The sequence below is a fragment of the Temnothorax longispinosus genome, chromosome 1 (assembly GCF_030848805.1).
Source record: "Temnothorax longispinosus isolate EJ_2023e chromosome 1, Tlon_JGU_v1, whole genome shotgun sequence".
NCBI classification, from domain to species: domain Eukaryota; kingdom Metazoa; phylum Arthropoda; class Insecta; order Hymenoptera; family Formicidae; genus Temnothorax; species Temnothorax longispinosus.
Window position 1 is genome coordinate 24,978,998 of NC_092358.1, and position 26,994 is coordinate 25,005,991.

At 34.0% G+C, this 26,994-nt stretch overlaps 2 protein-coding genes across 4 annotated transcripts in view; one reads left to right on the plus strand and one right to left on the minus strand.

Moving 5' to 3' along the window:
• Nucleotides 1-26,994, minus strand: part of LOC139820731 (calcium/calmodulin-dependent protein kinase kinase 1) — a 69,129-nt gene that overhangs the window by 25,272 nt on the left and 16,863 nt on the right. For all 3 annotated transcript variants that reach the window (XM_071791226.1, XM_071791216.1, XM_071791206.1), the window contains exon 3: nucleotides 19,946-20,015. In XM_071791226.1, coding sequence (XP_071647327.1) covers nucleotides 19,946-20,015 — 70 coding nt within the window. The remainder of the gene's footprint in view (nucleotides 1-19,945; nucleotides 20,016-26,994) is intronic.
• The window catches only part of LOC139820820 (WD repeat-containing protein 18), a 187,759-nt gene that overhangs the window by 17,357 nt on the left and 143,408 nt on the right, over nucleotides 1-26,994 (plus strand). The gene's annotated exons all lie outside the window — the stretch shown is intronic.

Consider the following 26,994-nt stretch of genomic DNA (forward strand, 5'->3'; position numbering starts at 1 on the left):
TAAAGTTTAATCATAATGTTAGAGTAATATTAAATTATTATTAATATTAAAGTTAATAAAATCAATTAAATTATAATCATAACATTTTTCAGTATTAATGAAAAAGGAAACACATACTCTGTGCTTCTGTGATAGTCACACTTATATACATTTATTGTAAATAGAGATTATTTTTTTATACAAGAAAGATATGTGTTGAAAAGTTGGTTCGAATTTTAAGTTTGCTCATTATTAAGAACTTTTCTTATTAAACTTGTTAGGTATTATTAGCCTTTCTCAATAGTTCAGTTTGTACAAGTTATACTTTTACATACAGTTTTCAACTTTTTGAACCGTAAAAATGCACAAGAAATGTACGATGTTGGAACAAAAATTGACCGCATCAGTGACACATGTTTACGCGTAAGAACATGCATGTCACTTGAAGAATTACATGCATCGTCATACACGGAGGAGACTGTATTACGAGTGTCTGATACAATAATGTAAAGCTACGTAAAAAGAAGTTTTGCAATTAAAAAAATTCTGTTGTGTATTGAAATGGCTCGTAATTAAGATGAAATCAAACATACATATGCGTGTAAGCTCTTTCGTCATAAGTTCTTCGTAAATTTTCAAGAATTTTATCGTATATTTTTCATGGAAATTGCGCAGCTGTAAGATTGAAAAAAAAAATCTTTCACACCTTCGCGTCGAGACAAGTTTCCATTTATAATTGAACACATCGAACGAGGAAAATTGTTCTTACACGCGTTTCTTCGCACAAACGCACACATATCTCGGCAACCGGTTGTCACCTATTACGATCAGCAAGGAATATTGCTGGAACGTTACAGCGTTCCGCAGAAAAACGCTTTAACACTCGATGAGGCCGCGAACGATCCGCGAATGCCAACGAGCGAATGTGAACATACAGGTTTTGATCCCGTGATCGCGCGATCGCCGCAAAAACTGGGCGACGCGTGTCCGTTGTTTATGTACGTGAAGCACGTACGACCGCGGAATGCGTATTTATCTACATTTTGTCTCGCCGTTGCATCCGCGTCCGACCGACAAATGAGCGATACGCGCACGTATGCAACGTAAATTGCAATACACGGTCGGCGTATAGTGCCGATGAGAATCGAGAGGCGTTAGATGACTCGACAGCCAAGCAATTTGCCTACGTTGTAGATTTTTTTACCTCTAAAATGAGATATATATAAAAGCTATTTTTTCATCAATACTTAATTTTTTAATTTTTATCGCATTAGTTTTTTTTTAAATTTAGTTTTTTAAAAAGTTATTTTTCTGTAACATATTTCTTTTGAGAACACTTCTTTGCGTGTTAAAATATTATTTTTCTTTCGCTTTGAGAGCTTATTAATTTTTTTTCTCTTAAAGAAAGATGAAAGCTTATTTAGTATGATTAAAAAGTTCTCTACTGATGGAAATTGAATTTATCTTTAAAATAAAAGTTCAGCAAAAAGATTAATATTTTCTGTTGTTTTATATTTCCGGAAGTAGTGCGAGGAAAGATGATGCAAGGAGAAAAACGGGTGAACGTTAATAATGAAACGATCAGTTGGTTTATACGGTCGTGCGGAGAAAGCGTAAGAAAACGTGAGAATCTCGCGTTCCTCTGGTAAATTGCGTAACGCAGAAATGATAAAAGTATGCCACCACGTTTGGAACCGCCTCATTACTTGTGAATTGTTACGTACAATAGTATGTCAAACGCATTTCCATATATCGCTCGCAGACAAATAATTCGTTTTATTGTTTATCCATTTATGGCTACGGCCAATATTGCAAAAACCATAAGCGATGCGATAAGGACATTATAACTTGTAATAATCTTATTACAAAATGGTTGATCATTCGGCTTTTACTACTTCCTCCGCGATAACCTCGACCAAAAGTTTAGTCCCATGTGTACGTATATGTCTAAGGGCCAATTTCACCAGCGTTGGTTAACTGTAACATTCGGTTAAACTCACTCATCGCCTCTTTCTAAAGGAGCAGTTAGAAAGAAATAATGAGTGAATTTAATCGAAGGTTACAGTTAACCGATGTTGGTAAAATTGACCCTAAGAGATCGATAATTGAATCGGGTCATCATAGAAAAATGTATATATAATATTGACGTGGTACTAATGGATAATACAAGGAATATTATTTACCATCGCATAACTTCTTTTATTAACTATTTTTGTCACGGTAGGAATAAACTTCTTACTAGAACTGTCACCAACACACGGAACAATTTACGTATATACAGACGATAAATGCTGCAACGACAAATGTTGTTCGCTCGCCCAATATGTCAAATATAATACCAAAAATATCTTGCTTTTCAAGGCTATATTTTCAAAACTATATATGGTAATTTATTCTCCAATTTTTTCAGAATATTTTTGTGTAATTTTTGTAAAATTTTCAGTAGTGTAAATTAATTTTGGTATATGTCATCGTCTGACGGATGTATAAAATATAAGGAATAACGGGACTACGTTTAAAATCGTGCATTATTGTAAATCTCAGTTTCGTGAGGTATCAGGTAACGCGGATTGTGCGTGATCATGAATTACGTTTTTTTTACGCATGTGACAGTCACGAATGCGGTACTTGAAAGATTTTCTCAATTATTAGATTACTTAAATATAATATGCATATACTTGTCGTAAAAGAAATAGTTAATAAACGATTCTCATAATTACTTCGCGTCACTCTGCTTTGATATCACATGCTTAAACCTCGACATTTCTAGATAATTCCTAGACTTTCCTTGATATTTCTTATAGTTAATGCTTTGATAATGTATATATTTTAATATCCGAGCAGCGGTAGCAATTACAATTTTTTAAATTATTCCTTATGTTGCGTAATCTAGTCTTAATTTTTGTTTATAAAGTAAAGTTAAATGTTGAATTATACGTATTAATCGTTAATTAACTGCTTTTTAAAATTATACATAGGAAAATATAATTGTCCTAAAAAAATGGTGTTTTACAGAGAAATATTTCAATATCAAAATATCAGAGTTTAACTTTTGTTCTTAATATATCAGTATGACTATGATGTATATTTTTGCATGCTGAGAGAGTTTAAGTCGTGCAATGGCGCAATTGTGCATCTTCGGTTACTTCTGTCGAAACGATCGGAAAAAGTTGCGCAACGAAAGTTAAAGTTCTTAATCGAAGAGAGGTCGTAAAGTTCTCCGCGATTGATCTGGACGTGTCTTAATTAAGATTCATGCCTGCGAGGCATTAATCAACTGCGAACGGCATGCCGAGAGCTCCGAATAATTAATTGTTATTCCGGGAATGAGCATACACGTCGCGCGCGTTTGGTGTACACACTTACATTCTTCCTTTATCCGAAGGACAAATCGGCCACAAGCTCGGCGTAATCAGGATGATGGTGGGTGTTGAACCAATATATTAATTAAACTGTAATTACATTGTGCGTACTCACAGCGCGCGTCACGCAACTCGCTCGCCCATGCGGGTGTCTAATAAACGAACGTACTGAGCGCACGTTGTTTATCATCGAATTTACAAGTATGATTTATTTACTGGCGCAATTATCTCGAAAGTGCACAATTTTAGGATCGCGCAAATAATGTCGTCAATGCAAACACCATGCCTGCTACGTTGAGAAATTTCATTGTAATTTAATAAAGTAAATTTGAGGGAAATATATGAAATGACAATTGCACAACATGATATTTTTACGGTTTTAACTGCATAGAGTATTTTGCAAAATGGAAAATGGTGATATAAATAATTTTTATAATTTTACATTATATCATAACATAATACGATACCATTCATAGGATATACATTCAGAGCATCTAAAATGCGAAGCGGAAAAGTTCTTGTTGACTGACAGTTGTACTTTTGACATTAAATCAAGCGGAGTCCATTAATTAATGCCATCCGTGTAATTCTATCTTTAAATTATTGAAAGCTCCTACAATGTAACGTTCAGGCGTTCCGTCGACATGCGGATCTATCTGATCGCGGTAAAAGCTGCAACTCCCGGGTCTCGAGTTTTAGTAAATGCGCTGTATTATTTGCTCCTGACATAAAACAAAGGCCTCAGGGAACCATACATTGCCGCTTTACGATGCGTGCACCACGGTTCATATAGCACAGTTGGTATAGCAAATAATACAATATACGATAAATCCTTCAAAGCATTGCCGGATGCCGTGCTATTTTCTTATTCACGCTGCTGATATTTTGCATCGTGACTTCTGACACAAGGTTTCCAAGAGAAACCTTTACAACGACGCAGCTACCTTTTACTAAAATATACGAAGCACTAGAGTCCATAAATCCATTATTTTTCTAGTATAGTATATCTCTTAAAAACGCCGGGCTTAATTTTAAATGCAGATTCTTATTTTACTGCTTGGGAATAGATTTCTTCTATATTAAGGCGTCATTCGGAACATCGATAACTTACAAGTAAGCGACAGGAATTAGGAATTCTTGGTAATTTGAATATTTCTCGAAAACAATTAAACGACTTTATATTTAAATTCAAGCTGACTGTATTTTCTTGGAATTTTATTTTCTAAAGAATTTATGCATAAGGATGAAAAATCTTACGTCGCACTAATTCTTGACTTTGAAATAAAGTGGAAACCGAAGTATATGTGCGACTGTCGCGAAAATCAAAAAGAAAGAGAGAAATAACGGCAACATAAATTCTCTATAAGTCTCCATTTTTGTGTTGAAGAGAATAATGATGACCGATATCGCGGTTGATCGAACGAGTTTGTTCTACTGAAAGGTTTCTCGATCGCGAGAATAATTCATGTGATCGAAGTATCAGAACCTATCGGTATATAATTACGTGAGTGTTTTATATAAAATTAAATGCGACTTTGTGCAATTGAAACCAAAAAAACGCTGTATGTTAATTAACATTTATTTACGATGGAATATATCGAAGTATCCATAAATACGTCTATGGAAGTATTTAATTAAATATTTTTGCGTTTTTTTAGTGTTTTTTTTTAGAATAACGTACATTAAAGAAATAGAGTTTCGAAAACTATTGCAAAAGATATCGAACCTTATATTAATGACTTATGTCTCTTTTCAATCAATCATCTGTCGATATAGTTCATTGTCACTTACTATAATTAGTCCATTGAAATATCACATTTCAAGTTTTCAAGTGAAATGTATATATGATGCATTACATCAAAATTATGATAAATTTATAGATTATAGATTTTTGATCGGTTCGTTGGCATATCCTCAAGATATCTCACGATTTTCGTTTGGCACGCAATACTTGGTAAACCGCAAACGCAATGCGGAACCTTAATCGACGAATAAACTTCTTTTTCAACTTGATGGCTACACTTCGGTCTTGCTAACCTCTACGAAAAGTTTTTCTGAAAGCACACGAAATACTAAACGCGGTCCTTAGCGAACTTCGACGAGACGAGTGTCGAGTTACTCGAGAAGCCTCGAGTAAGAGAATTTCGTTAATTTCAGAGAAAGTTACGAAAATGACATTCCGCTATAGAATAAAGGCTAAAAGATTTCGTTACGAACAGTCAATAAGTATAAAAGTAAAAGCCTCTTGCAAAACTTAAAATGTTAATTTTTTGCAAGACCAAAGAAAGCAAAAAATATGAAATGAATGAAATCTTCTTTTCACTAGAAAGTTAAAGAAAAATCAACGCATTGCATATATCGAGTGGGATATCGATTTTATTAGATCTTGCCTAATTTTTGTTTTAGCTAAAAATTTTATAAATTACAAAATTACATAATAAATTTATGTAACTAAAATATTATTTTCGCTTTTATCATTATTATTTGAAGTTTTAACTGAAATAGCTTGACATTGAATCACATTCTGCATACATATGGTAGCGATAATTTTAACATCAACATTCACATTCGTATCTTTTTAAGTATTTTATCAATATGTTTTTATCAATTTGATCCAGGATGTTTTTAAAGTTTTTGCTTCACCAGTCTCGTCGTCACTGGTAAACGTTGATATGATACGGGATAACTGACTTATTACAATTTGTGGAAAGAGATTATTTCTTGAGAGAGAAACACGAATCTCGTATTAAACAATATATTTCGTCGCAATGGATATCTCTCGTAACCCGGATTACTCCGAGTTTCACATTGGATTCCTTTCTTCTAATTATATTTCTAATATTTCTATGCAAATCAATCTACGTATATCTGTTTTGTATAAACATCGTTAAAACGGATGTTTCACACATAATAATATTATTGCAGAAAAATTACTTTCGTATTTCCATTTTGTGAATGCTGGGTAAAAATAGAAAGGATTTTTCATTTTATATGAATAAAACATTAATAATTTGTGAACTGAATACGCATATAAAAGTAACAAAGGTAAAATTATTATTTTTTATCTACGAAAAATACGGTCATCATCTCTATAAATTGGGAATTATTACTAAAATATTCAATTCTGATAAAGATTAAATTTTTCATAAAAACTGTTAAATTGTTTAAATATTCCGAGGAGTAATGTTTCGGGAGACGTCTGATATTTTATATTAATTTCAAATTTCTGTAACAACGTACACAGTCGGACATTTCTGAAAGATAATTAATTATTTCTTGCAGTAATTCAGGCAGAAGTATTTGAATGCTATGAGTCAATTATGATAAAAGAGAGGACGAGCGACTGTCGCGCAAAAAAAAGAGTATATCTCTCACGATAACAATGTTAAGTTTGGTATAATGCAGACAGGCGAGTCGAGTCGAGTCAAGGGGACGGAGAGGAGACCCAAGTGTCTCCTGCTGGCTATTAGTCAGTTACTAACGTGACGGTGTCTCGACTAATGGCGTTATTAACGACACGGTTGTGTACGTGACTCCCTATAGCTCCTGTGTATCGTTTTCATGCATTGTTACAGCGGTGTGCATCAACGATCAATATCATTCGCAATTAGAGGGCCGTGTCATTTTTCGCGATAGGGATCACAAAATGCGTTAGGCGACCTTTTTTAGCTCGGAAAAAGAAAGATGTACTCGAATTAATTATAATTAATGGGTGCAAATTTTTTAAGAAAATTTCTGCTTTTAAGAGAATATATATAATAATATTAAAGAAGAAATTACTTGTAATATATTTTAATACATCTCTATTTAATTTAAGATGAAAATAATGAAAGAAAACTAGATATATGTTTTGTAATATTCTTCGTGCATTATTATAGGTATACCTATTAATAATTTCTAAGGGATAAAGAAAGAATTTAGTATCTTAGCGTTGATTTTACTTCGCTTAAACGAAAGTTTTCAAAAGAAGAAAATTGTTTTTATTTTCTATACTGGATAGAGTAAAGGAATCATAGTAAAAAGATTGTCTATTTCAAACATAACATATATTTGACTCATTGTTTGTTGGTAAGTCGCCGTAAAATGAAATTCGTGAAGTTAACAAAGAACACAAAGTGAAATCTCGACCCTGGAAAAAGCCTCAAAAACTGAAATAACAGAGCGTCTATTCAAGTTTCTGTAATAACGGTTAGCTTAAAGCGCTTTGATTAACATGATAAAGTACAAGCTCATAGACGTCCAATGATTATACATCACTTTCATGAACCATTGCACTATGTCATACGAACAATTGAGCGGTCATTAATAACGTGATCGTTAACACCTGGTCGTGAATATTGCTCTTTGACAACATTTCATTTGTTGTTATAAACCCGAAGGGATGGGAAGTTTGCGATCATAGCTGTTTACGCGGAATTATACAAAAATTTCCAAAGTTGTACATCGCATTTTACCAATTCCTTCTTTTATAAATTGCACCTCGCACATTTTACAAATTCTTTTATTCATAAATTTTTAAAAATTTTGAAAATTTTGAAATCAACGTAACTTACGACCATTTGATCCATAAATTCTGCAAGCGCGTTTATACAATATATATTATTTAATAACACCCACACAAATTTTTAGTATTGAAGCTACCGGACACACAGATATCACGGTCGACGTATCGCACCGCGCACTCTCGCATCACTTCGGAATTACACACGATTCCGTTAAATGGAGATGCACTGCGCGCACAGACGCATATATCCTCGGAGTATGACATTTCGAACTGCGATCGCGTGCATCATTCCTCCGTTTCATTCCTTTTACCCTAGCCGGCAGACTGAATTAATGATGCGTCGCGCCGTCGACCAGCACGTTCGTTTGCGACTATCGTCGACGCAAATCGATATTGCGATTCGATCGATTCCGATGCATGTTGCACACGGGGTACGTTTTAGACTATAAATGATCCCGCGATAAGTACGTCACCGGTCTTGCCGATGCTCGTGGCGAAGTCGTCTTAAATTAATCATGCGTTCTTTCGATACAATCGGCTCAACATTTCTCGTTGCTTCGTATTTTCCTAAATCGATTACATTTCCAGACTTTTGCATTCGATTCCTGCAGAATCATCACGCTATTAGCATTCTTCAGAGTCTACCTAAAATTTCTATCTTTCTGTATAAACAAATTGCACTTATCTGTCTAATCGTTAGTTTGCTTAGTTTTTGCATTTATTGTGCAAACATAATTAAAACGGTTTTCGAAGCAATGAACAGGATATTAAAAGTAAAGCGTTATCATTATCATGATAAAGTATAAATATATCCTTTGCCAATTAAATTTTAGATCTCGTTATAGTTATAATGTTCATCTTCTCATCTACCGTGCTATTACGTGAACATTTAAGCGCTATAATTATCCTTCAGCATTTAATTTGCATTAGATGTTTATGGCACGGGATGAATTGTGTCGGTCGGATTTAATGCGATTAACAGCTCAATTAATTGTGGTTAAATGCAATTAGTCAGACTAATCTGTTGCGTTTCTTCCGTTTCGGCTTAGGATATCATGTGAGATGATGTGCATTTGTATGCTTTATTTATAAAATTAAAATTGAAATTTATGATAATATTTACATTGTTAGAATAAAAAAATGCATCAAATTTAAAAATATTGGTAATTAATAACAAAATATATGCATATAAATATATTTATTCCAATATTTTGTGTAATTATCATAAGTAAAATATATAACTTCCATAAATCGATATTTCACATTTCCTTAGTTATCGGCGATACATCAGCATGTAATCCTCGTATATCGAAATGGCGCATAGTAATTCTCCGCAGTTTGCCGCAACATTCAATTAATCTTATTAATCGGTGAGACTGCTCGTTGTCGACGAGTTATATGCGACACATTTTATCGCATTATACGTGAGTGCGCACGACTCGCGACGTCTTCAAAGCCCGGATCGAATTAATAACGTTCTATTAATTGATCCTGATTGACATTACAGTTCACGTGTATCACGAAGTTGTTCGCAGCTAGCCAGATTGTTACCTGGCTACACAATGCTATTACACTCGTTCGCAACTGTGTGCGGTTTGCGGACATAAAACTTTTGAAGCATCACGAATTACACGCTTCGAGATTATCCGATTTCACAATGTATACGATAGAAGGATTTCGCGCGGGAGTTTACGAACGATCGTAAAGATAAAACTTTTATGCGCTTTTGTCAACAGTGTTGAATATAATTTTGTTTGCATAATAAATAATAAATGGAAAAGAGGAGCTTTGCGAAAACAGAATAAGTTTTTAATTTAATAGAAACTCATTTGCATAATAGATTCTCGGATAATAATTTGTATTCCAATAATTATTTATTGTTTGAATTATGCATGTCAGCTTTCAACATATATTTTCACGTAAATAATCACTTAAAAAATGTTGAGATACACAATAACGTCAAATTATCCTAAGAATTTTGAAATTGCTAATAATTTATGCTTATAATAGACAATTATCCAATTATTCTCTAATTATTCTCTTTTTTTCATTGGAGTTTTTTTTATACTCATCTTTTCAAAACAGTATATTATATAATCTTAATTTTAAGTATAAATTATAAAAATCGCTGCATATTTTTTTATGAAAAAGACCATCGTATTTGGGGGATAAACAAACCAGCGGTTAAATATAATCCCAATTTTATTTACATATAAACTACTGGAACTTTGTTACTTCCTCGTTTATACAAAAATCTCTTACCTATCAAAAAAGTCTCCAATAACTGCACGCGTTTCCAATCTGCGTCGATCTATCGCCGCAATTTATCAATGGTTCACAAACATTCATCAATCCATCATCGGAATGATCTCCTCTTCCCTGACACTTATTCTGATGAATGTCTCAAGTACTTTTCACGCTCGATAGCATCGGCTACTTGGTCGTACGCGATATTTAATTAAAGCTGCGAAGAGATCAATCGGATCACTCACGTTTGCGAGCGGGATTTCGAAAAAGAGTAAAACATAATATGAAAACTGCACCCGGCGATTTTCGTACTCTATTTCCGACGCTTCGTACGCATCCGCTTTGGATTCCGGGGACGAACTCGTTTGTTCAATCGCGTTGCTCTCCGCTCCGACCGCCGACTACATGCAGCTCTGGCGGAGTTTGGACCGACCGCGTGTTTTTCCCACCATCGGCCTTTCGGCCTGATACTCCAGTCGTACATTGTACCCGCCTGCTCCGCTCCGATCTCGTGTTGCGTAATAATGACAGATAGAGAAGAGCGAGAGAGAAAAAGAAAGAGAATGCGCGCACGGAGGTGCAGCATCCGCGATAGAGCCCTGATCCGGCCGATTCGAAATAATATGAAAGAATTTGCAAAACGTTCTCATTTTACCATTGACAATTGAGAAAATTTCCCGGGAAGATTTGGCAACTATTAACTTTTGGCAACGTTTTTACGTGGTTTAATAAAAAGACTTAAAATTATTGTATTATTAAATTATATTTGTAATAATATAAACGACAAATTTTTTAAAAAGTAACGTAGATAAAGGAAAGAAAAATTTGATGTTTTACAACAATTTGTTTTTTTGTCCTTGGATATGTTCAACGCATGATCTTGCAAGAAGCATGCAGATATTTCCGAACGACTAGCTTCACATAGACGGTGAACGATTGAGCTTATGTAAAGCGGGTTTCGTGTTTCCTTGCAAATTTATTATTCGGCTTTTGTGTTTGGTGCCCTTTTGTAACGCGCTCGTCTGCACGTGCCTGAACTCGTCTTTGATCCACAACGATCTTCTGATCGTAGAAAGTGGGGTATCCCCTGGATCTTTCGACCAGTCTGACCTGCGTCATCTCTGCAACGACGTATTTCCATGTGGCACATGCGTATATTGGGAAGTATGGGCGTGTGTGGGCGCATTTGAGCTCGTAAGCCTCGCTGTTTGGAGAATACAGTTCTTTTATTCGATGATGTGCGGATGTTTTTGCGAACTCTCACATTCGGTGAACACTCTTGTGCCGATATAAATATACTCGCAGGTTATAGATATCTTGTACTTGAAATTACGGAAGATTATTTTTTTTTGTCACTTCCGGACAATTTGCTCGAAGTTCTATGGTGATACGAGAAACACGGAAAGTTTCTCGAGAAAGAATATATATTTTTCGTCGCAACATTCCTCAGTGACTCGAAAGTAATTACTTCGCATTGTCGCATGCTTGCAATAATGCCTCAACGAGAGAGGTCGCGAAAGAATCGCTTTAAGACGCGCGAGGAATATCAAAACGTCTTGATACGGCAATAATAGTTATGCAGTTTTGCTAGAAAAAAGCGATAATTTATAACTTTGACCTTCTTGGCAATATGCCACTGTAATTCGCGTAGGAAACGCTGTCATTATTGCATCTATTATGTCGCAGCGATGTAAATTATGCTGAGACATTCTGTTGGCAACCACTGTGGAACTTGTACAATTCAAATCATTGATATTTATGGTTGCCAAACACGTATCGACCATACAGTTAATCACGGCAGGTGATGTTCGATTTTCTCGCGCAAAATTTAGAAATACCGCAGAAGATTAATTTTATAAAAAAACTAAACGTAATTGAATAAATCAAATAATAGAAATAATGCCTTGATAAGCCTTCCCACAATATCAATTTATTGAAGTATATTTAATATTTAGTTCATAACATTAAGAGAAAGAAAATGAAATTAAAAAGTAATTATTAATGGATTACTGAAATAGAAAATCTTGAACATAGTAATTTATTTATTTTTTTAAGAACACTATGATGATATAATAATTCATAACTAATGTAAAAAATATGAAACACAATATTTTATCAAATAATCGAGATGTTTTTGAGTAAATAACCATGCACTAATAATCATTATATTACTCTTTACGCATTAAAAATATAAAATATTTTACATATTTTAGACATTGATGTACGAGATATAAACACACATTTCTAAAATAAGTAGTCATTTAAAAGATCGCTAATATTTAAATTTTCGATGAGAATTCCTTTCGATAAAGCTGCAGCGGTCGTATAAAATGATCGTCGAGATAATATATGCCCATTTACATACGCATCCGGCAAAACATACCAGATGTTTCTGAGTAACTGCGCCGCATCGTACTTCCTATGTGTGTGATAATTATTAACGCCGCCGCAAACTTCCTTCTACATCTCCACGATTAACAGTTTGTGAATAGACATTCCTACGTCATGGCGGCCTAAAATATCCTCAGTTGTTTAAATTTATTCGGTGAGTTTTAAGGAAGAAAGATTTAAAGGATTCTCGTAGACTCTCTAATGTGCGAAAGTTTATTATCAGTTTCTTACACAAGAAGTTGCAAACCGAAAAGTTTCGGAGAATGTTAGCTGATAGGCCAATCCAATTTCCAGTCGATTTTTCGAGCGAATTTCCAATCTCGGCAGACAATGTGCTTTTGAAATTTAACTGTGCGAACTTTGTGAAGAACTTTGCACATTAATAGAGGAAAAGAAATTTAATTATTCGTACATATGAAACTCTTTAATGAAAGGCTCTTTTCGACACATCCCAAAGATGTCTCACTTTGCACATTTAATTTGATATAGTATATTGCGCAATATACCGTGGCAAAGTTCGAAACCTCCAAACTAAGATAATTCGAGAATATATGCACTTTTCGTGGTAGGAGTTCCATAGAGTTTTATGCAATAATTGGAAATGTAACAATGAGAACAGAAATTAATTTAATTTTGTTATAGGATAAAATTAATTAATACAACGAAAACTAGTAAAAGAGATAATTTTATGGAAATAAACTTTTCATAATAACTATAGCTCTTATATAATGGAATTAATTACTTTGGAGAAAGTTATACTATTCAATTTTATTCTAGAAATCATTAATATAGAGGAGAGTCGTACGATGAATTAATACATTTTTTATTTTAATGTATGCTAGAATCACGTAACTCTTTTCTGCTGTTAAAAATGGATATAGATTTCTAATTGAGTATAATTTAATATAACAATATGTCTCTTTATTCTTTCTCTTTCTCTTTAAATGGTCGCTCGCGATTAATCACTGGTAGCGATACTGTAAAAAGAGATACTAATATCGGTATTTTGCGATACTGCAAAAAAAGATATAAAGATGCTAATGCTTTAGAGAAAGGCTATTAGCTCTTAATCAATTTCCAAAGGCTTAGTGAAATAATTTAGTTGCGATCCACCTATTCCGTGGAATGAAATTTTCACATTTCGGCGAATTTCTCTTTGGACTCTCTGTGACGGCGTAAAAGTGTAAAAGTGTTATCATTTTTGGTTAAAGATAAAAAAGCACCATAATACACATGTACATTATGGAATTCAAAATGAGATAAGTATCTCGAAGGGTCTCGAAATACCTATCTCATTTTACTAACTTTTTAACCGTTCAGATTTATAAACAAGAGACAGCCAGATAATCCAAAGAAAAAGCCGGGGTTAAAGGAGCCTCACTACTTCACAGTCAGAGCCTCCGCACAAAACTTTCATATGGTAACGTAACGTAGATCAACGCACAAGAAACGTATTGACGTATAACGTCGTAATCGATACGTTTCTTGTGCGTTGACCCATGTTTCGTTATACTAAGTACGTTATCATATACGAAAGTCTTGTGCAGAGGCTCTCAGTTGGAATAACATAACGAAAATAAAATAAAATAGAGACAAAAGAAATCATTATATTATATAATTTATCGAAACTGAAATCTGTTCTCTATTTATTTGTTTTTCAACATTTAAAGGGCCGGTTGTTCCAACCTATTGGTAAGCTACCTGATAGTTAAATCACATGTCTATCTTTGTCCAATGTAAAGGATAAACAAAGACATACATATGATTTAATTATTAGGTAGTTTAGCAACAGGCTGGAACAACCAGCCCTTATTTATTTAGTTTTAATATTTATTATCTTATGAATATAGCAGAATATGACAATAGTGTCTTTAAAGTAATGTAGTTCAAAATTCGTAGAATCTACATGGTGTGTCAAACAAGTGACGATAGAATGAGAAACAGCGAAGGAGAATGGCACAAGTCTGGTATTCTAGAATTTAATCTCTCGGTATTCTGACAAGCAGCGGCTTCTGTAATGAAAGCGTGCATTGCCTCGAGGAGAACGGAAACTTGAATAAGGTAAAAGACGAGGAGAGCTACTCGAGAAAAGACATTATATTGTATAAGAAGAGGTTGTCATAATTTCAAGTCGGAAGCACCGAAGCACTCCTTTCGCACTGGCTTGAATTTAGACTATTCACTATACAATGACGGTAGCCGCGCGATCTTTCGCGATCTTTTGACGTTTATCAAATTGAGTTATAATTTCAGTCTCAAACTTTATAAGTGTACTTTTGCCTTAAGAAGAAGTACACATTGATAATTGAGAAGAACATTTTTATATCTGTTAAATATGCGGGTTTTCTATATTCGACAGCTGTATAAATATTTCTTTAAAAACACTTTTAATCTTCAACACGAATTCTGATAAAGCGTACATATTTTGAAGATAAGAATTCATCAAAAATACTTGACATACAATAAAAACACCTTTCAGTTAAAGTTGTTTATTTTCTAACGAATTAAGATCTCTTTCAAAAGAAAACTTTTGCATACGTATTATAAATATTAATCACGCAACAGATATATGTGTATTCTCATTGCGTGTTCCTCACTCTTCTCTATATCTCGATATCCTCATAATTCTCGCCTTTCAAATCTCTCGTATAGACGTAGAGAGCTTTCGTAATTGTACACTGAGACTATTCACGGTAGGAGAAATCGGATATCGACTGGATCAATTTCTACTGAAGGGTCAACTCTCTTTGAGGCAAATGCGAAGTTTTCGAATAAATTTCACACAAATTACAAACGCTGGCAGACTGCGCACTGATGCGTGAAATGATGCTTTATTTCCCAGAATATCTTCAAATTGATATTCTTCAGTATTTAAGAATCTCTTCGAAAAATCGTTTGTCTCTGACACGTCGATCAATTTGTTGCGAAATAGACTGCTACAAATTTCAATTATGATATAAAATCTTTGATATATATTTAGGCTTGCTAAATAGATAATATATATGTTAACAAAAATTAACGGATTGAAATTTAAGAAAAACTCAATTTCAAGTTATTATATATTATATAGTACTTACATACACAGTAAAAAATTTAATGTCCCAGAAAGTCCACTCTAAATTTTGTGTTAAAATAACACAATGCATGAGTTATTTTAACACAAATTTAGAGTGGACTTTCTGGGACATTAAATTTTTACAGTGTATAAATCTTAATACACATGTATTTCACATACACAACTTATTGCAATGGCGACGCGACGAAAGCGATTTGTCGATGGAAAGAAATCTAAAATTTCCGAATATTGAAAGCAACAGTAGACTGATATTTTCAATATTGTTTCGTCTCGTTCGAGAAATAACGAACAAAAATCGGCGATGCCCATTGCGGGAGTGAGTGCGCGTCAGATGCAAGCTGACCCCCGTCTGTGAAAAGCTCGGTTTTGATGCGCTCCAGCGAACCGAAAGTTCTGCGAGTGCAAGCTCAACGAAGCGCGGAGACTGACGACTTTCCGCCTGCGCGGTTAAACTCCGTGCATTTTTCCGTCCTCTTCCTGTTTCCCCGCGTGTCTCTCATCGTTTTACTATCCTCTTTCGCAAAATTTTTTCGTAGCCTTTTCACTATTTATTCGAACTGTCAAGACTGATTATGAGATTATTCTTCCTGAGAACCGAAGTTTTGAAAGAAAATAAAAAAGAAAATATCGTAATATTACAGAACGTGAATGACATCGAACATTGCTTTCATTATACAAAACATATATTTGCTGTACATCTATATAGAGTGGAGCACACAAAATGTCATACATTTTAAAGTATAAGAGTCCGTCTCCCAGAGATCGTGAGACAAAATAACGATCATACTGAACATTCATTAATAATAATCTTTCAGGCTTTTGCGATGCATTCTATACACGGTTCGTATCAACTTTGTCAATAACAAATATTTTATACAAAAAAGATATAATATGACATATCACATTCTGTACGCAAGTATACGTAAAAAATTTTTTCAAATCACAAGTTTTTTTTAAATTGTCAAATTTTACATTTGTGTCGGACACATAGAAGAATATGACGGTTTTATGCGAAAATTGTAGAAGCACTTTTATAACATCAAAGAAAATTGTTATTGAGATGAGGACATAACTAAAATTGACCCGTTGATATACGTTATATGATTCTCGAAAATGGAGTGTCAATGATATGCTGTCTCCCTGTATATACTGCTACTAAAATATCGTGGTTAGTAGTCTGAAAGAGAAACATCTCGTATTTATTCATGATATTTGTTTTCCGCAATTGATACTGCTCGCGTTCCAATTTACCCGTAGGAATTTGAGTATCCTTTCAAGGATACTAAGCTCGAGTTTAGTATGTTTACTCTTTAATAAGATTCTCTGTGTGTGTGCGTGCTTGTGTTTGTAACATGTAGTATATATAATAGGTTGGCCAATAAGTCCGTGCGGTTTTTTACTTATAAATGTTATTTATAAATAACCGCACGGACTTATTGGCCAATCCAATATTATACATATAATAAAAACTATTATTAATCTAATTTTGTCAATCGAGAATCCGTGAGAATCGGCGATCCTTAAATTTTATTCCAGATTAGCTAATCTTTAACATTATAATTTAATAAAATAGTATGAGGATCCTCGAAATATTAAAATAAGAGAAGTAAAGGCTATAAGGGTCAGACGCAGATCTCCGTGCGTAATATCAGAAATAACTGATTTATTGGTCGTTGTGATTTACATCGATCCGTACGTTTCAGCTCAACTTTGAGTCATCTTCAACGGTATAAATTATAATAATATCATCATTGTTGTGTGTCGTGTCGACAAGATCGTTAACCCTCAATTAACACACATGTGCTAATTCGCACCACTTTTTTTTCGTTCAGCACTTTATATATTTCAATTTTTCATATAAAAATCACTTCTTTTTCCTAAAATAAAGAGCACTACTCGATTGCCAGGGAAATTTTACATAAATTTTTATTAAAAATGACTGAGATACGACAGTTAAAAGTTGTCAAAATGTCAAATCGCACTAGTGTGGCATTTGAGCTGGCCTAACCGAGATGTGCTAATTAAGGGTTAAGTCTCTTCGCAGAGAGTATTTTTATCTGCCATAGTTTATATTCATCTTACGTATGGCTCTTAATTCCACGTTTTTTAGACTGATTGATATGGATCTGGATCAATTGGTCTATGTTTCCAACACAGTTTCTGAAACTTAGAATCAGTAAGCTCACCAATATGGTACGGAGAACGTTGAATATATTATTTTAATTTATACCGCTGAAGATGGCTCAAAGTTGAGCTGAAACGTACGCGCGGATCGATGTAAATCACAACGACCAATAAATCAGTTATTTCTGATATTACGCACGGAGATCTGCGTCTGATCCTTATACCCTTTCCTTCTCTTATTATAATTTAACAATGCGGACATGACGCATGCATATGTATATATCAACAATTCAGCTGTTAGCTAGAACAATACACGGCGCGATACAGATATTACGAAACTCTTATCGACGAAATCCTGTTGACACAGTTGTTCGTAACCGCGTTACTCTTGCGATCGTCCTATCTCGGACAATGCAGGCGGCATGGCATAGCATTCGGAACGTCGCCGTCGCGTGCGATTTCGAAGCTACGTCGCCGCAGGAATACGCGGGCGAGTATTGCGCAATGCATTGTCGCTTCGTGTCGCGGTGAGATAAACGTGAGCGGCACTCTGAGAGCGGCAAGCAATAGGGGAAAAAAATAAATGAAGAAAACAAAGGAACGGGAAAAAATTAGACGACCTTTTAGGTCTGGCCGATCACTATGGCATTCGCTGCGTTCGCTCTCACCCTCTCGCGTAGCTGCGCTCGTACCTCGTATCGGTTAGTCCCGCAAGATTCAATAATTTAAGCAGTAATGGTCTGGCCATCGATCGACGCTCGGCTGGAGTTTAAAATATCTGGCGTTGCCCGCTCTTGCGATTTCCCAGCGCTTATTTTTCTTTCCCATCGCTTCTGTGCATTGCTCTGTAGTCTCTGTACAGTCTGTACAGCAACGGCGATGTTTGTCGGGAACATTAACTCGGGCAAATTAATGTTTATCGATAGGATCGTTAACCCCTTTGTAACGGAGAGCTATTATTTGTTAAAGGAAAACTCCGCTTTCATGAATCGTTTGCATCGTTGTGAATATTCGTGAATTTTCGAATAAACTTCTTCTCGAATCGATCATAAAGTTGCCAGTGACTTAAGGACTCCTTTGAAGAAAGGCAACGTATATCGTATCTTCAAGGAAGCGACATCAAATAACTCAACGTAGTTTCTGCCTTTAACGAGGGCAAAGGTGCAATTATTTAGACACAAATCTCTGCCGCCTTGGTACATATCGATCGGCTTCAGCTACGTGGTTAAAAATATCTATTCGCATGCCTGGATGCATTATGGCAGTTTAGGCCGTCCTCCTTGAACTTCCTTTTTCGCCCTTTTCCTCGATCAAGTGCAGGACGATGGTGTCGAAGGTCGGAATTAATCAATGGATAGTTATTAGCAAAGGTATAAAACGCTTCGTGTTTATATTAAATGTAAAAATTTAGAATATTGGAAGTATCGATGAAATGATCGATCTCCTATCACGTCTCGGTATTTATTTGTCTGAGTTTCGCTTTTGATTTGTGACGAAATAATTCGTCAATTTAATGAGAAACATTATTTTAAGATAAAATTATCAGTAAAGAACAATACATATTCGTGTAGCTTACAAAAGCAAGTTAGACTGATTGTGAGTTACATTTATATCGAAACTGGGCCAAGTATGGATTAATGTGTACCTGGAACATTGATCGAGATATTAATTGAAACTATTGTCCAAATGTGCATATATATGCATCTGTTTCTGAAGGACCATCTAGAGACATAGGTATTCGTCAATCTTCTGGGACATGCGTCATGTCGTCGTTATTCCACAAGAGCGGAAACTGCATAGTTCATCTCTTCTACTGTCACAATACCACGCGCACTTCATCCACTTTGTATTATGCACACGTCTGTGAACGTATGCTCGCTCAAATACATCTGCATTTATATCGCATGTTTGCGTAAGCGGGTGCATTGTCATCGTATATTATCCCGTTCTCGAAACGAAGATACTTTTTTTTTTAGTTAGCTATTAAACGACCCGATGAGCGATGTTATGAATGATAAACGTCGCAGTATGCCGTGTACATAAACAGTTCGGGCAGTTCGATATATTACAGCTATTCTAAATATAAGAATACACATGACGCAAATGGAATATATAGGACTTTTCGCTATCGTAATAATCATCATTCGACACAGCTAAATAATACAGTTACGTCATATCTAATATACTTTCTTCACGTTAGAAAGTTTCGATCAAGATTTTTCGATTTTTTATTTGTAGAAGAAGCAATTTGAAGTTACTTACCGTGGAATGTCGCCGATTCGCGGTGGCCGATACTTTCGCGGACTACCCACGTCGCTCCATACGTTGCAAGCTGCAAAATTAAAAAAGTACTTGAGCTAACGCGGTAATGGTTTTTAATGCGTGGCGTTACTGCGCAAAATTGAACATTGATATGAAAGAATAGACCAGTTGAATATTACACACTCAACATTTAACATCGTTAAATCAAAGTTATAAAAGTTATGTGATATTTGCGAAAGTCTAAAATAGTTATTTATTCCTTTCTATATATAGCACCGTGAAAACTTTTCCCAAATATTACATTGTTCAGAGTAAAGTTATTAAAATAGATTACCTCACAATTTCAAACGAACTATAAAACGGCAATTTTTTTTATGGAATCAATTAGTTTGACTTTATCGAACTGTCCAAAAATAGCGAATATTTGTGCGAAAAATGGAATATCCGCGATAGAGACAATTTGTGACAATTTGCGTGTATCGAAGGAAGCTATAGTTTTCTAGCTATCTAGCATCTGGTGAATGTCTCGTGCGGATGCGCGTCTTTTCTCCGTCCATAACAATGAAATTATGCGGATCAATTCCACGAGATGGGCACATTTCCACGCCTGCCTCCTATAATTCAGCTCCTCTTCCGGGCATCGAGCACAATTGTGTCTGATGTTATATATCGCTTTCTCATTTTCATACAAATCACGATAGTTTTCAATAAGTGAAACGCAAACAATTTTACATGCTCAAATCAATAGAGGAGATTGATTTGAAGGAACTTATTTACTTTATCAGCATTAGATGCAGATTTCATCAGCGATTAATTTCGTGACTGATATCAGATATAAAAAAAAAAGAATTTCAATTTTTTTAAAATTTGTTTTATTTAACTCATGTCAGTTTATCATTCTTAATGTTTCACTACAGAGTTTGTTCCTCGGAAAGCTTGTTGTAATATATGGAACGAGTAAACCAGCGAAATTGAGTTTAATATTGATTGCTGAGTTTATCGCATCGTACGTTCAGTTTATGGCTTCATCTCGATGAGGAAGATCGGTTGTTTGATTGCTGAGTGTACTTTCATGAGTTTACAATTCCGCTTGAGAAATAATATTTCTGCAGAACATATCATATATATGTAGCATTCTCATTTTTTTCCTCAATATTTATCTTCAAATTAAAAAAGAAATTATTGTCATGAAAAAGTTGTGTATCCCGTATATGCGATCGATAAAATTTACTCCAAAAATAAAAATTCGGAAGTTCTTATATTTTTTTCTATGTTTTTTTAGTGCGCATTAGTGACAGATTTTATTTTTATATTCATATAGTATTGTGTTTATCTATATATAAATATAAAAAATTTATAGGAATTGACCAATATTTCCAACCGCTCGTGAAGTAAACAATCTCGTGAGCTTTTTAAGAGCAAATAGGTAGGCGTAATATTGAAAGAATCGTTGAAGAAAGCAAGTACGGTAAGTTTAATCGAAGCTCTAAGAATACCGCCCTGTAACGGATATTAAAGGTTCACCCTGTTACACGAGCGACATTTGCTAATTATAAAGTTCCGCTTTTACAAAGTCACGAAGTGATATCGATTATGCAGGCATAATCGAGTATGCAACCGAACGATTTAATCTTTGCAATACCGCAATTTCTCTCGCAAACACTATAGAAATACGCGTTATTAAAATATTTAAATTCTTTTTCTATTTCCGAAATTTTCATTACTTTTAAAGTACAATACGTGCATTTTTTAAAATTATCGTTAAAAAGTTTTTTATGTTCACTGTTTATATCCGATACGCACGTGTGCGTTACGATTAAAAAATACTGCGTCGCTAAATTTATAGTTTAATATACACGAGAGAGAACGTATATATTCGTTAAACATTTAATTAAAATAGAATTTGTGAACATACGACGTATATGTTTGCGATGACCAATGATTAATGAGTGGATGTTGACGTTGAATTTACTATAAATAGCCTTTACATTACTTTATATAAATTATGTATATTGCGTATAATTTTAATTACAGTAATTCCTGATGTATTGCAAACACAAGCGATTAAAATGCACGTGTGGCACGTGCGCTTGATATTTGCAAACTTGCGTTTTTCGCAAATAAGGCAATTTTTCGAAATTGCCCTACGGCGCACGTTAAACGATCATTAATCTTTTATTTTTTGATAACTCTTTACGCTAGTTTTTACACCATTATTTTACCAATAACTCCAATTTTACGTGAATATTAAACACACTGCACTGTTCTTCGAGACGCAAACAAGCTTTAAAAAAAATGGCAATTTAATTCTTTTTTTCATAAAAATGGAAAAATAAAATTGAAGATAGGAAGTATTTTGCAATTATCGAAATTCATTAGTCGAGCTGCATCCAATGTTGATAGCGCGAAAGTAATGCAGAATTGACACTGAAATTTTATCACTACGATAAATCTACTATTGATTACGGAAATTTTTTTTTTTTATTGGAATAGCGATGCGACAGCTGACAAGTGAGTTTGCGGACTGCCAGCAATTTCGTATTTAGTAATTTTTTTTCTCGCGCCGCAGCTTGTGTTTTTTCTAAACTCACTTATTTTGTTACAGTCGTTATACTTATTATATGAATGCAATTAGAGATCTTATCCCTTTCTCTCTATATGAATTCATCAAAATGTATCACATTATATTGTAATTACAATACTTGTACACGAATCCGATAAAAAATCAAGATATACTTTTTTAGCGGAACATTTAATTACAGTTTGTTGTTCCGCCATCTATTTCTACACAATTTAAATTTTTTGAAAGTTAAATTAAATTTGCAGACCAAAAATAATAAAAAATGCTTTTTATTATCTGTTGTGAGTAAAAAAATTACATCCGAGTATTTATTCGAAAATATTATTATTGTGTATTGTAATGTATATATAACTACACAATTACATATTTTTTATGTATAAAATAACAGGATAAGAATAATCGTGTCTCTAGAAATTAGGTGAGGTCTTGATAACTGCATCATTTCATAAACATTTTAATTTCTTTGACTGCCCTGTTGGGAGTCATAAAATTTCGTGCTCGAGAGATAATTGCTAGTCGGTAGAACTCTCTCTCTCTCTCTCTCTCTCTCTCTCTCTCTCTCTCTCTCTCTCTCTCTCTCTCTCTCTCTCTCTCTCCCTCTCCCTCTCCCTCTCCCCCTTCCTCCCTCTCCCTCTCCCTCTCCCTCTCCCTTTCCCTCTCCCTCTCCCTCTCCTTCTCTTTCTCTCTCTCTCTCTTTCTCCGTCGCTGTTTCTGTTTTTCTCCCTTTCTCATGTAATTTTGTTTTATTGATACGTGAGCGTACCTGCTAGCAAAATTTCCCGCAACCATTTAATTAGTGAAATTATGATAATTATGTTATTGTTGGCTAAATAAAGTTGGATTTTCAATCATTCAAATAACATAATAAACATAGGAACAATGTACAAACGGAGAGATAATATTTTTAAAATATTTTCGTGATAATCTGTTTCACAAATCATATTATAACAGATTTTGCAATTAATTATTTTGCACTGGAATTATTTTTATTGTTTATTATGAAACGTTTATTGCGCTTATTGCGTGAATAAGTGAAAAAATCATGAAACTTTGCAAATTGTAAAATTTTATAATTTTTTTTTATTACTTTATGTTTCTATTTTTTAAAAATATTTTTTGATGTTATTTTGTTTAGGGAGTATATATTTTGTTTTAGGGAGTGTATATTTTGTTTTAGGGAATATATATACCGATGGCTGCTTTATTTTATCGAATAAGGTGTACATTTACAATACTTGTTTTCAATATAGTTTGCCGCACTACATGTTGCGAGACTTCGTTACTGCGTACATTGATTAATAATTAGGCGATAATTAATTGCTAACATGAAAATAAAAGCTTGACGGTTCTCATCTTGTATGGGGATACGGGATAATTAATGGTAAAAGATAACACAGGATTATTTCTGAATTATTGAACTGAAATAATTAAGTTCTTTATAAAATTAGAAATTTATCAAATGTATTTTTATTTTCATCTCTCTCGCTTTTTATTTTAATATTCTTAAACGTAGTGCATTTTTACAATTTTTTAGAAGTAATAAATAAGTAAGTTTGAAAATGAAATATTATATAAATTGATTTCACAATAATTTAATTTCTCCGTAATATCTTATTTCTTAATTTTTTCTTATAAAATGCTTTGAAACAGCGTTAATTTGATAAATGTACATGTTAAACAAAATATGTTAATTGTAATTCCATAGCTTTATGTTAAATAAGTGATATTATTTTCTGGCACAATGGTATGCGTTACATCGCCATAGTAGAAAGAATTCTTATTTTTTAATTTTTTTTTATAAAGCATTGAAACAGCATTAATTTGATAAATGTACATGTTAAACAAAAGATGTAAATTGTAATTCCGCTGATTTATGTTTATGTAAAATAAGTGATACTATTTTTTGGTACACTGTGCGTTATATCGCCGTTGTAGAAAGGATTCTTAAAACGCAGTCATAAATCACATTAAGAACATAAAAATATTTAATGCCCAATTGTAGGACTTTTTATAATGCTATTGTTACGGTTATCTAGATGTTAACCCCAAGCACGGAAGCTTTTGTTTCTTACCTGCTTTTATTCAAGTTATATGGCGAATAAATTCTTTTATTCTCTTTTTCTTCTAGAGGTCTAATATTTTCTAGTCTTTCTTACACTGCGTTAATTAATTATAACGTCTTAAGAAAAAAAATATGAAGAAAATGATTGTACACGCGTAGACAAACGAAAATGTACATGTAATTGTAATTGTACGAATTTATTTCTGAATTTAGAAATTCAAAATATTTTATTCTCAAACTTTATTTTATTGATATTTTTTCAAGCTTCTATTTTATTAATATTATTAATAATAATAATGTTAATAATAGCTATGGGGAATAATAATAATGCAAATTTTGAATATTTTATCTTTAAAGAAATGGTAACTTTATTTACATAAAAGCGAAATCCGTATGATTATTGTGATTAGAAGAACAAATTACTTCATGCGGAAGATTCTGGAAAGCGTCTGGGATTTTCACGAGGGGGGTATCGGGCGGAGGAAGTAGTTAGGCGAGGAAATCTGGATGAGAATGCAAATACGAGAGGGAACAGTGCAAGAGTGTGTGTGCATCTCGTGTTCAATTATCCGACAGACGATTCGTAGGCGCATGAGTAAGTCAATTGTTAAATCGTCAAGAGACCGGCGGTGACCGCGCATCCGTATTATCTTGGCCATATCCTCCTTTCTGGTTATAATCAATTCTCGCTAACTCCTCGGCGTGCCGGCAAAACTATTCCGGTGACACCTGATATTGATCGGGAGAGCCGCGGAAATGAAGCGTCATCGTCGCCACTATAATCGTCGAGTCTTGACAAGAATTGCACTTTGCTTGTTTATTCTAACTATTGAATTCTAATTATCATTTTTAAAAATAAATCTAGAACATATTTTTTATCAATATACCAGTATATAGGATGCACATAATCAAAACAATTATTTTTATAATTCATTTTTGCTTTCGAGTGACTAACATTTATTAAGACTTCGAAAGTGTAATTCAAGACAAGTGTATTGTTTAGTGAAAACAATTAAATGTCTACAAAATCAGAAGAAGCGTAGTCATAAAGTAAGATAGATTTTAAATGGGCGAATCGTGGCAAAATTGAGATTTCAACCGCGAGAAATGATTTTTCACGAAAATACGAGGAGCAGAGAAGTGACGAATGCCTGGAAGACGATGTTAATCGACTTAGATCCGCTTTTTCGTTTGACGTTTGGTGTGAAGTTGAGCCGTGAGAGGATCGATAAAGGTCGGAGCAGAAAGAGCAATCGGGATGAAAGCGAATGGTTGCGGCAAGTGATGCCGCATTGGAACGGTGATGAAATAAAGACAAAGCGAGCGCCAGGCTGCGAAAGGGTCGACAAATTGGCGTGCTATTTGCGTCATGTTTATGCACCTACTTACAATCTATACTGGGAAATAATTTAAGCCGTTTAGCACGTTACGCACGAAAAAGTTAATTCACCGCAAAAATTTTAATCCGATTAGTTTGTGGGCTTTGCTGCTCTTAATGGGAATTGAAATGTAAATACTGCGACGCGCGGATGTACTAAAGTAACGTTCCAGAAAGTATTCTTCAGAGTAATAATTTTTGAACCCGTCGAAGTAATTTTCTTTTAAATTTATTGTGAGAAACAGTTCTACATTTTCTTGATGTAAAAAGTCCTATTTATATATATTACGAAATAATTATCTAGAATGATTGATGACGCTCATCTGACAAGAAGAAGATTCTTTATTATGCAACATTGCTAATCTGAATGATATCGTGCGTGTCACATTTCTGTATCTTTCCGTTTGCGAAAAAGAAAGATCTTTAGGAAAAAGCGTAATATAAGAGGATGACGTGGTCGAGAAATAACGATGGAGGAACCGAGGAAGAGGTTAAACGAAAGGGGGAGTGTGTTTGCCGTTTATATTATAGACGTTTCGCGGGATTGCTTTTTGCGCGACATTGCAATTGCATTGCTCTCAAAGTCTTTCTAAGTGTAATGAGACCTTGAGACTTTGTCAGAGAAGAAAAGTAGAAGAGCACAAGCAAAATACGGACGGCAAATTACCGCGTTTTAACTTTTAACTAGAAGCGCAAATGCAAAAACGAACGTACGTAGATAGATAATAAAATTCGAGGAAACACGAGTATTTATCCTGCCAATCATTACTTATTATCTTTAATACTGTCTTTTTAATGTAATTTAAAAGTTAATTTAGCATTAAATTTGTCTCACTTTTTATTAATAATTTATAGTTTAATTTAAAAGATAGAATGCTAAATTATCAGATACAGACTTTAGAAGCGAGATAATTCTTTCGTTATTTTTTTTAACTTAATTTGAGAAAATCTTTATTCTGACAACTGGAATTCTGATGTAATTTCTAGTGAAATAACTATGTGAAATTACCTGAATGTTGTTGTCACAA